Consider the following 12,725-nt stretch of genomic DNA (forward strand, 5'->3'; position numbering starts at 1 on the left):
CAGGACCTCTATATCAGGCGGTGTCAGAGGAAGGCCCTAAAAATTGTCAAAGACTCCAGCCACACTAGTCATATTCTGTTCTCTCTGCTACCGCACGGTAAGCGGTACCGGAGTACCATGTCTAGATCCAAAAGGCTTCCTAACAGCTTCTACCCCCAAGCTATAGACTCCTCAGCAGCTATTTTTCTTTGCCCCCACCCACCCTCTTTTACCCTGCTGCTCCTCTCTGTTTTATTTCTATGTATTATCTACCTATATGTACATACTACCTCAATTACCTCGACTAACCGGTGACTCTGTACCGGTACCCCCTGTATATAGCTTCACTATTGTTATTTTACTGCTGCGGTTTAATTATTTGTATATATAATTTTTTTACTTAGCTATTTAAAAAGAAAATGTAAACATATTTTTCTTAACTGCACTGTTGGTTAAGGGCTTGTAAGTAAACATTTCACTGTATTCGGTGACAAATCAAATTGTATTTATTTTGATTGTACTGTAGTGGGTTTTTCAGAGATTGCTCTTGACGCAGATTCCACTATAATTATTGGGGTTATTGTCTCCACGTTTGTGTATTTGGGTGATCAGTCCTTCTTTCCAAATATGGGGAGGATGCCAGAGCTGAGGATGACCTTTAAGTATATCAAATTGGAGTTTGTGGTCCGTATGTTTCATCATTTAATTTAGGATACCATACGATTTGGGTTGGAGGGTTTATATTTTCAGTGTAATTGGAGAATCCAGTGGGTTCTGGTAAACTTTAGTGATTCTAACATTTGTAGTTGATCGTGTAGATGTTTTTGCCTGTGCTCTTTGTTATAGAGCTGAACATATTTCAAAAGTGGTTTATCCATCTCCATTTTGGATAGGTAGCTCTTCATGTTGTTTGTTTCACAGAAGTGATTTCATTCTATGGATTCTTTAATCACATTGAGCTGTTTTATTTTTTTCTTAGTGATGTTATTTTGTTGTGTTCTGATAGGGGTGTCAGTGGGCTGACTGTGAACGCTCTGAGAGACTCTGGGTTGAGGTCAGTGATAAAGTAATCTACAGTACTACTGCCAAGGGATGAGCTGTCGGTGTACCTACCTTAAGAGTCCCTCGAAGCCAGGGTTGGGTAGGTTACTTTCTAAATGTAATCCGTTACTAGTAACCTGTCCACATTTTTTATCAGTGACATAATGTTTGGATTACCCAAACTCAGTAACTTAATCTGATTACATTCAGTGATTTGTAGATTACTTTCCCCTTAATTTAAGAGTCATTAGATGAAGAGAAAAATGTATGTTACCAATTGAACCACATCTATTACAGGATAAATCAATGTTAAAGTTTACATAGCTGGCCAAATATGGATGTTTCATTTTACTTTATGGGTTGGTTATGTAGGCTTCTTCTAACCCATCGCTTTCTACTATATATAATAATGTGATTAAATTATATATTTACGTTAAAAACCAAAGTCTATCAGAATTCCAGTCATTCCAATAAATGTTATACCCCTTGATCTAAAATAATAGCACTTGGAAATATGGAAGGATAGATTTGGCAAATTGTTCTACCTGAGCATAACCCAAAACTAAGGACTTATTAGCCAGCCCTACTCTGTTTATGATTTTGTTGTCATGGATGACTGATTTGGCTCATTAATATGAGTTGAAAAAGAAATGCAGCGCTCATGGAATGGCATGCTTTGAGCACTACTGGAAAGTGGCTTATATTTTGGGTTCTCATGGAGTGTGGCAGTTGAACTAAGCTCATGAGGCATTTATAAGTTATATTTAGGCAATAGTGTATGAGGCGGTGTAGTATATTGCCAATATACCACAGCTAAGGAATGTAATTATGCACAACGCAACGAGGAGTGCCTGCGTACAGCCCTTAGCTATGGTATATTGGCCATATGTCACTATTCCCAGATGTTCCTTATTGCTGGCTACCAACATAATTAGAGCAGTAAAAATAAACGTTTTGTCATACCCATGGTATACGGTCTGATTTACCATGGCTGTCAGCCAATCAGCATTCAGGACTCGAACCAACAAGTTTATAATCTTCAATAATCTATATATATCACACACACACACACACACACACACACACACACACACACACACACACACACACACACACACACACACACACACACACACACACACACACACACACACACACACACACACACACACACACACACAAATGTGTATATATATATTTATTTATTTATATATGATTATTTATATTTATTACATATTTATATATGTCCTGAATTTAAAAGTAATCCACGAAGTAATCATTATAGTTTTTCAAAAGTATCTGTAATATGATTACAATATTTTTGCTGGTAACGTAACAGATTACAGTTACCGATGTATTATTGGTAACTGTAATTACATGTAATCCGTTAATCCCCAACCTTGCACGAAGCACTGTACAGACCCAGTGTGCGACAGAACTGCAGGAGCTGTTTGTAGTTTTGTCGTAGTTGTGTGTAGGGGGGCATATTTGGGAGGGAATGTTGTCATCTCCAGGTAGGCGTTTGTCCCCCTTTGTGCTGAGAATGTTGGGTTACTGTCCAGTTCTGGCATTTAGGTCACCACAGGCTAGTATGTGTCCCTGGGTCTGGAAATGATTGAGCTCCCCCTCTAGGATGGATACACCTGATACTCTCTCTCCATATCCCCCTCTCTCCATATCCCCCTCTCTCCATCGCTCTCTCTCTCCATCTCTCCCTGTAGTCATTAATCTTCCTGGCCTGTATGGTGGCTGCAGGGCTGGGCCTGAACCTGCTCTGCCTGGCCATTTACCTGAGCTGCCTGTGCTGCTGTCGGAAAGACAATGAGGAGGAGGAGAGCAAGAGCCCCAACTCCTGCTGTGTCACCTGGTCCGCCGTCACCGCCGGACTCCTCAGCTGGTGAGGAACAATTACTAACCTACTGTGTGTTTACAGTCTCCTCTCTGTTCTGGGATGCTGGCTCATAGTCCTCATGTCTCTTTCTGGGACTAGGACGCTGGCTCATAGTCCTCATGTCTCTTTCTGGGACTAGGACGCTGGCTCATAGTCCTCATTTATCTTTCTGGGACTAGGACGCTGGCTCATAGTCCTCATTTATCTTTCTGGGACTAGGACGCTGGCTCATAGTCGTCATGTCTCTTTCTGGGACTAGGATGCTGGCTCATAGTCCTCATGTCTCTTTCTGGGACTAGGATGCTGGCTCATAGTCCTCATGTCTCTTTCTGGGACTAGGATGCTGGCTCATAGTCCTCATGTCTCTTTCTGGGACTAGGATGCTGGCTCATAGTCCTGATCTCCACAGGCAGAATTGCAGTAGGCGGCCGCAGCACTCCAAGTGTTTGGTAAAAGACAAGAAAGAAGTCGCCTTACTTTTTGCCTTCGTAGTGTTTCTCGAGATAGCTCTTGAATGAAAGTAAACCTCACAACTGTGCTGTTTACCCCTTTTGTTTCCCCTCATCATTAATTGATGTTATTATATATAGAGAAAAGTTTAAATGACATTAGCTGAGTGAATACCCTTTGATCAAAGGAGCCAAACTCAAATTTAGTTCAAAGGAAAGCTGTTGTTTTTTACTACTTAAAAAAAAATATTTATTTATTTATTTCACCTTTATTTAACCAGGGTAGGCTAGTTGAGAACAAGTTCTCATTTGCAACTGCGACCTGGCCAAGATAAAGCATAGCAGTGTGAACAGACAACACAGAGTTACACATGGAGTAAACAATTAACAAGTCAATAACACAGTAGAAAAAAAAGGGGAGTCTATATACATTGTGGGCATAAGGCATGAGGAGGTAGGCGAATAATTACAATTTTGCAGATTAACACTGGAGTGATAAATTATCAGATGGTCATGTACAGGTAGAGATATTGGTGTGCAAAAGAGCAGAAAAGTAAATAAATAAAAACAGTATGGGGATGAGGTAGGTAAAAATGGGTGGGCTATTTACCGATAGACTATGTACAGCTGCAGCGATCGGTTAGCTGCTCAGATAGCAGATGTTTGAAGTTGGTGAGGGAGATAAAAGTCTCCAACTTCAGCGATTTTTGCAATTCGTTCCAGTCACAGGCAGCAGAGAACTGGAACGAAAGGCGGCCAAATGAGGTGTTGGCTTTAGGGATGATCAGTGAGATACACCTGCTGGAGCACGTGCGACAGATGGGTGTTGCCATCGTGACCAGTGAGCTGAGATAAGGCGGAGCTTTACCTAGCATGGACTTGTAGATGACCTGGAGCCAGTGGGTCTGGCGACGAATATGTAGCAAGGGCCAGCCGACTAGAGCATACAAGTCGCAGTGGTGGGTGGTATAAGGTGCTTTAGTGACAAAACGGATGGCACTGTGATAAACTGCATCCAGTTTGCTGAGTAGAGTGTTGGAAGCAATTTTGTAGATGACATCGCCGAAGTCGAGGATCGGTAGGATAGTCAGTTTTACTAGGGTAAGCTTGGCGGCGTGAGTGAAGGAGGCTTTGTTGCGGAATAGAAAGCCGACTCTTGATTTGATTTTCGATTGGAGATGTTTGATATGAGTCTGGAAGGAGAGTTTACAGTCTAGCCAGACACCTAGGTACTTATAGATGTCCACATATTCAAGGTCGGAACCATCCAGGGTGGTGATGCTGGTCAGGCGTGCGGGTGCAGGCAGCGAACGGTTGAAAAGCATGCATTTGGTTTTACTAGCGTTTAAGAGCAGTTGGAGGCCACGGAAGGAGTGTTGTATGGCATTGAAGCTCGTTTGGAGGTTAGATAGCACAGTGTCCAAGGACGGGCCGGAAGTATATAGAATGGTGTCGTCTGCGTAGAGGTGGATCAGGGAATCGCCCACAGCAAGAGCAACATCATTTATATATACAGAGAAAAGAGTTGGCCTGAGGATTGAACCCTGTGGTACCCCCATAGAGACTGCCAGAGGACCGGACAGCATGCCCTCCGATTTGACACAATGAACTCTGTCTGCAAAGTAATTGGTGAACCAGGCAAGGCAGTCATCCGAAAAACCGAGGCTACTGAGTCTGCCGATAAGAATATGGTGATTGACAGAGTCGAAAGCCTTGGCAAGGTCGATGAAGACGGCTGCACAGTACTGTCTTTTATCGATGGCGGTTATGATATCGTTTAGTACCTTGAGCGTGGCTGAGGTGCACCCGTGACCGGCTCGGAAACCAGATTGCACAGCGGAGAAGGTACGGTGGGATTTGAGATGGGCAATGACCTGTTTGTTGATTTGGCTTTCGAAGACCTTAGATTGGCAGGGCAGGATGGATATAGGTCTGTAACAGTTTGGGTCCAGGGTGTGAAGAGGGGGATGACTGCGGCAGCTTTCCAATCCTTGGGGATCTCAGACGATATGAAAGAGAGGTTGAACAGGTTGGTAATAGGGGTTGCGAGAATGGCGGTGGATAGTTTCAGAAATAGAGGGTCCAGATTGTCAAGCCCAGCTGATTTGTACGGGTCCAGGTTTTGCAGCTCTTTCAGAACATCTGCTATCTGGATTTGGGTAAAGGAGAACCTGGAGAGGCTTGGGCGAGTAGCTGCGGGGGGGCGGAGCTGTTGGCCGAGGTTGGAGTAGCCAGGCGGAAGGCATGGCCAGCCGTTGAGAAATGCTTGTTGAAGTTTTCGATAATCATGGATTTATCGGTGGTGACCGTGTTACCTAGCCTCAGTGCAGTGGGCAGCTGGGAGGAGGTTCTCTTGTTCTCCATGGACTTCACAGTGTCCCAGAACTTTTTGGAGTTGGAACTACAGGATGCAAACTTCTGCCTGAAGAAGCTGGCCTTAGCTTTCCTGACTGACTGAGTGTATTGGTTCCTGACTTCACTGAACAGTTGCATATCGCGGGCACTATTCAATGCTATTGCAGTCCGCCACAGGATGTTTTTGTGCTGGTCGAGGGCAGTCAGGTCTGGAGTAAACCAAGGGCTATATCTGTTCTTAGTTCTGAATTTTTTGAACGGAGCATGCTTATCTAAAATGGTGAGCAAGTTACTTTTAAAGAATGACCAGGCATCCTCAACTGCCGGGATGAGGTCAATGTCCTTCCAGGATACCCGGGCCAGGTCGATTAGAAAGGCCTGCTCACAGAAGTGTTTTAGGGAGCGTTTGACAATGATGAGGGGTGGTCGTTTGACTGCGGCTCCGTAGCGGATACAGGCAATGAGGCAGTGATCGCTGAGATCCTGGTTGAAGAGTGCGGGGGTGTATTTGGAGGGCCAGTTGGTCAGGATGGCGTCTATGAGGGTGCCCTTGTTTTATAGATTTAGGGTTGTACCTGGTGGGTTCCTTGATGATTTGTGTGAGATTGAGGGCATCTAACTTAGATTGTAGGACTGCCGGGGTGTTAAGCATATCCTAGTTTAGGTCACCTAACAGAACAAACTCTGAAGCTAGATGGGGGGCGATCAATTCACAAATGGTGTCCAGGGCACAGCTGGGAGCTGAGGGGGGTCGGTAGCAGGCGGCAACAGTGAGAGACTTATTTCTGGAGAGAGTAATTTTCAAAATTAGTAGTTCGAACTGTTTGGGTATGGACCTGGAAAGTATGACATCTCTGCAGTAGACTGCAACTCCTCCCCATTTGGCAGTTCTATCTTGACGGAAGATGTTATAGTTGGGTATGGAAATCTGAGAATTTTTGGTGGCCTTCCTGAGACAGGATTCAGACACGGCAAGGACATCAGGGTTAGAAGAGTGTGCTAAAGCAGTGAGTAAAACAAACTTAGGGAGGAGGCTTCTGATGTTGACATGCATGAAACCAAGGCTTTTTCAATCACAGAAGTCAACAAATGAGGGTGCCTGGGGACATGCAGGGCCTGGGTTTACCTCCACATCAACCGCGGAACAGAGGAGGAGTAGTATGAGGGTGCAGCTAAAGGCTATCAAAACTGGTCGCCTAGAGCGTTGGGGACAGAGAATAAAAGGAGCAGATTTCTGGGCATGGTAGAATATATTCAGGGCATAATGCGCAGACATGGGTATGGTGGGGTGCGGGTACAGCGGAGGTAAGCCCAGGCACTGGGTGATGATGATAGAGGTTGTATCTCTGGACATGCGGGTTGTAATGGGTGAGGTCACCGCATGTGTGGGAGGTGGGACAAAGGAGGTATCAGGGGTATGAAGAGTGGAACTTGGGGCTCCATTGTAAACTAAAACAATGATAACTAACCTGAACAACAGTATACAAGGCATATTGACATTTGAGAGAGACATACAGTAATCACATGTGTTGAATTGGGAGAGCTAGCTAAAACAGTAGCTAAAACAGTAGGTGAGACAACAACAGCTAATCAGCTAGCACAACAACAGCAGGTAAAATGGCGTTGACTAGGCAGGGAGGGTCGGATTAACTACACACAGAGCCTGAGTGCGGCTGGGGCCGACAGATAAAACATAAACAAGCAGAATGGAGTACCGTGATTAATGGACAGTCCAGCATGCATCAGCTATGTAGCCAAGTGATCAGTGTCCAGGGGGCAGCGGTGGATGGGGCAGGGAAGCTGGACTGGTGAGTGTTATCCAGGTTAAAAAAAACTGTCTGGCTGTGCAGAAGGTAAAAGGTAAAAGCCGCTAGCAGTGACTAACAATGACTAAATAGCTTGTAGCTAGTTAGCTGGTTAGCTTCTGGAGGTTCTTGAGTGTGTTCTAAAAATTACAAATAATAGCGATTTCACATTGGGTGAGGCAGGTTACCGGAAGGTATAAACAAATTTAAAATCGAAAAGAGATAGAAATTAAATATGGGTCCAGTGAGTGTTTGGGACGCGGCGATTCAGACGGTTAGCAGGCCTGTGCTAACAAGCTAACAGTTAGTAGGCCGGGGCTAAACAAGGTAGCAGTTAGCGGACTGGGGCTAAACAAGGTAGCAGTTATCGGACTGGGCTAAACAAGCTAGCAGTTAGCAGGCCGAATTAGCAAGCAAGGAGATAGCAAGGGCTAGAAAGTTAGCCTCTGGGGGACGTCGTGATGGGGTGAGTCTGTATATTCCTCTTCATGCGGTGACATCGATAGACCGGTCGTGGGTCCGGATATTGTAGCCCAGGAGTATGCTTCGGTGGTAGCACAGGAGCTCTGGCCGGGCTAGCTTCAAGCTAAGTGGGTGGAAACGCTAGCCAGAAGTAATCATCCGGGGTTGCGGTTATCTAGATAGCTAGTTGTGAAGATCCAGCTGAAAATGTACCGTTTGCGGTGGGAATCCGGTGGGAATCTGGGGATAAAAAAATAATAGGTCCGTTATGCTCTGGTTAGAGTCGCGTTGTTTGAACTGGCGAGAGCTTTCCGAGCTAAAGGTTAGCTGATGACCGGTTAGCTGAAGACCGCTAGCAATGGTTTGCTGACTGATAGCTAGTAGTTCGCTGGTAGTTAGCTGGCTAGCTTCAGTTGAGGGGTTCCGGATCCAAAGTAAATATAAATACTTTAGAAAAAATTGCTTCATTTGGTGAGGCAGGTTGCAGGAGAGTATTTAGAAGTTGAGGTTTAGCAAAATGATTGTAAAAGATATGTGAAGAAAAATATGTTAAAAAAACGATATATACAAGGGACACGACAAGACGTCTGACTGCTACGCCACTCTTTCTTTGTGGTAAAACTTGACAGACATTAATCTTCTAATATAATTTGTCAGCCAATAGGGCCTGCGGGGAATCCCTTGGCATTGTGGGTTACATCATTTGATCTGTACTGATAAGGTGTCCCAAATGGCACCCTATTCCCTATTTAGAACACTACTTTTGACTGGGATTTATAGGGCTCTGGTCAAAAGTAGTGAATTATGTAGGGAATAAGGTGTCATTTGGGATTCAGCCGAGATGGTCGTCCACACAAAGTGCCCCAATTGAATCTATTTGGAGGAGTGCGAACTTGTGTCCTTCATCTTGTGACAGTCATCATCTCAACCCAGTGCTCTGCTCTTATTGAGTTATGCTGGCCACTGGCATTCCCTCTCTTCAGCCATCACACACACACACACGTCTGCCATCCTCCTCGTTGTAGGGTTAAGTGCAGTAGTGGGATCGCTGTTTACCAAAAGAGACATTACTGTAGGTGTCGCCATGTGTTTTTTTAAAGGATGGACCCTATCTCTTAAAGGCCCTAGGATCCATGTGTACAGGGATGGTCGACCAGTCACTGGGACAACATCGCAACTTGGGATGGGGGTAGGTTTTAGCTGGTGGGATATTGGAAGGTAATTGGAAGTTTACTTAGTTGCAGCTACAGAGGACCGAGCACGCCCCCATTCTCATCGACGGGGCTGTAGTAGAGCAGGTTGAGTGCTTCAAGTTCCTTGGTGTCCGCATCACCAACAAACTAACATGGTCCAAGCACACCAAGACAGTCGTGAAGAGGGCATGACAAAACCTATTCAAATCAAATCAAATCAAATCAAATCAAATCAAATCAAATTTATTTATATAGCCCTTCGTACATCAGCTGATATCTCAAAGTGCTGTACAGAAACCCAGCCTAAAACCCCAAACAGCAAACAATGCAGGTGTAAATGCACGGTGGCTAGGAAAAACTCCCTAGAAAGGCCAAAACCTAGGAAGAAACCTAGAGAGGAACCGGGCTATGTGGGGTGGCCAGTCCTCTTCTGGCTGTGCCGGGTAGAGATTATAACAGAACATGACCAAGATGTTCAAATGTTCATAAATGACCAGCATGGTCGAATAATAATAAGGCAGAACAGTTGAAACTGGAGCAGCAGCACAGTCAGGTGGACTGGGGACAGCAAGGAGCCTTCATGTCAGGTAGTCCTGGGGCACGGTCCTAGGGCTCAGGTCAGTTGAAACTGGAGCAGGAGCATGGCCAGGTGGACTGGGGACAGCAAGGAGTCCTCATGTCAGGTAGTCCTGGGACATGGTCCTAGGGCTCAGGTCCTCCGAGAGAGAGAAAGAAAGAGAGAAGGAGAGAATTAGAGAACGCACACTTAGATTCACACAGGACACCGAATAGGACAGGAGAAGTACTCCAGATATAACAAACTGACCCTAGCCCCCCGACACAAACTACTGCAGCATAAATACTGGAGGCTGAGACAGGAGGGGTCAGGAGACACTGTGGCCCCATCCGAGGACACCCCCGGACAGGGCCAAACAGGAAGGATATAACCCCACCCACTTTGCCAAAGCACATCCCCCACACCACCACTACTATTCCCCCTCAGGAGACTGGGAAAGATTTGGAATGGGTCCTCAGATCCTCAAAAGGTTCTACAGCTGCACCATCGACTGGTTGCTTCACTGCCTAGTATGGCGACTGCTCGGCCTCCGACTGCAGGGCACTACAGAGGGTAGTGCGTATGACCCAGTACATCACTGGGGCCAAGCTTCCTGCCATCCAGGACCTTTATACCAGGGTGTCAGAGGAAGTCCCTAAAAATTGTCAAAGACTCCAGCCACCCTAGTCATAGACCGTTCTCTCTGCAACCGCACGGCAAGCGGTACCGGAGTGCAAAGGCTAGGTCCAAGAGGCTTCTAAACAGCTTCTACCCTCAAGCAATAAGACTCCTGAACACCTAATCAAATGGCTACCCAGACTATTTGCATTGCCCCCCCTCCCCCTCTTTTACACCGCTGCTACTCTCTGTTGTTATTATCTATGCATTGTCACTTTAATAACTCTACCTACATGTACATATTACCTCACTAACCGGTGCCCCCGCACATTCACTCCGTACCGGAACCCCCCTGTGTATAGTCTCGATATTGTTATTTTACTGCTGCTCGGCAGGGTAGCCTAGTGGTTAGAGCGTTGGACTAGTAACCGAAAGGTTGCAAGTTTGAATCCCCGAGCTGACAAGGTATAAATCTGTCGTTCTGCCCCTGAACAGGCAGTTAACCCACTGTTCCAAGGCTGTCATTGAAAATAAGAATTTGTTCTTAACTGACTTGCCTAGTAAAATAAAGCTACAAATAAATTAAAAACTTGTTACTTTTATCTTATCCATATTTTTTTCAACTGCACTGTCGGTTAGGGGCTCGTAAGTAAGCATTTCACTGTAAGGTAATGTAATACCTGTTGTATTCAGTGCATGTGACTAATACAATTTGATTTGATTTGAGTATGCCTAACAGTGCAAATATTATGATACAGCTATATGGACACTCACTTATCATGATACTTCTTAATGGTTTACAAACATATATTATGGTAAGTATAATCAAACCTTGAATCTCATTTTGGTAAGTGGTGAAATAAGTATAGCTAGTTATAATTGTAATGGCTTAGCAGATAATAAGAAAAGACGATCAGTCTTTACCTGGCTAAAAAAGAAGGAATATAATATCTATTGTTTACAGGAAATATACTATTCCCATGGGCAAGAAACTCAAAAGGGGTGATGATATTAATGAACAATAATTTTGATCCCAATGTGCAATCTGTTCAAACAGATCAGCAAGGAAGGTGTATCATTTTAAATATGCTACTGGACCTTAAACCCATCTGGCTCATTAATCTACAGTACCAGTCAAAAGTTTGGACACACCTACTCATTCCAGGGTTTATCTTTATTTTTAATATTTTCTACATTGTAGAATAATAGTGAAGACATCAACACTATAAATAACACATATGGAATCATGTAGTAACAAAAAAAGTGTTAAACAGATCCAGATATATTTTGATTTGTTGAACACTTTTTTGGTTACTATGTGATTCCATAGGTGTTATTTCACGGTGTGTAACTTTTTACTGGTACTGTATACAAAACAATACATGGGGGGGATTGGGAAATGATGCAGACAATTGCATTGATGGAAGCCACAATCTGGAATATTAAATCTGATCTTCTCCCCACAAAATGTCAAATAAATAGAGCCATTACTTAACCCTTTTAGTTCACTGCTGTAGGCGATTGCACAGAGACACCGGCACAATAATGAATCTCCTTGAGTCAAAGAGTTATACCCTAACAGTTAGTTATACCCTAATTGTACATGTTTAAGTGTCTTGTCAGCCACATTGTCAGTGTTTTCTCTCTGCTCAGATATCCAGCTGTGTCTCATCAACTGTACTTTAGTCAGAAGACTGAGTTAAAAGACACTTAAATGTTCATTAAGTTTGACTATATTATTTAAGCCTGTGGCCTGAAATGGAGAGTGGGTCAACTGTACAACTGCCACTCGTTTTAACAATTTATGAAGTGGAATTATTTTGGGAGGTGCATGAAAGCCATAACCCCTGGCCTGCACAAGGTTGGATAAGTGCCTCTAAACTCTTGAGTCCCAACAGTGTTGTCCCAAAGGAATCATTTTTACCCAAAAGGCTGAATATGTTGGTTTTGCTCATAAGACTTATTACGTTCTCCTTTTCAACATCAAAAAGACTGTCACAACAGATATCAATGAAGACATGACGACTGTTTCTGAACTCCACGAAAGGAAATGTGACTTCAGTTAGTCTTCTTTATAATATCATCCGCTTAAACGTATTACAGGGTGTTTTTTGTTGTTGTTGCTTTGAGACGTCTGCATCCTCCTCTCTGATTCGCTGAGCATTTCTTTCCAAATGAGACAAAAACGTGTGCGTCCCAAACAGCAATTGAGCCATCTGTTGTTGTACTAATTAAGTCTCCTAGCAGCTAGTATAATGTGATATTTATTGTGGAGTGTCCGGGTTGTGGACCGCCTCCGTTCAGCCTGGCTGTGCTGTCGATGGATAGAGTCTTTTGTAATGTTATTACAGAGGTCCTGGGTCCTGGGTTGTGGAG

The 12,725-nt window shown here is 44.2% G+C and overlaps 1 protein-coding gene across 3 annotated transcripts in view; it reads left to right on the forward strand.

The window, feature by feature from the left end:
• LOC118396758 (protein tweety homolog 2-like) overlaps positions 1-12,725 on the forward strand; it is a 133,251-nt gene that overhangs the window by 34,603 nt on the left and 85,923 nt on the right. For 2 of the 3 annotated variants that reach the window (XM_052471496.1, XM_052471499.1), the window contains one exon: positions 2,742-2,917. The exons of the other annotated variant lie outside the window; for it this stretch is intronic. In XM_052471496.1, coding sequence (XP_052327456.1) covers positions 2,742-2,917 — 176 coding nt within the window. The remainder of the gene's footprint in view (positions 1-2,741; positions 2,918-12,725) is intronic. 3 annotated transcript variants of the gene reach the window in all.

Source organism: Oncorhynchus keta, chromosome 2 (genome assembly GCF_023373465.1).
Source record: "Oncorhynchus keta strain PuntledgeMale-10-30-2019 chromosome 2, Oket_V2, whole genome shotgun sequence".
Classification (NCBI taxonomy): Eukaryota; Metazoa; Chordata; class Actinopteri; order Salmoniformes; family Salmonidae; genus Oncorhynchus; species Oncorhynchus keta.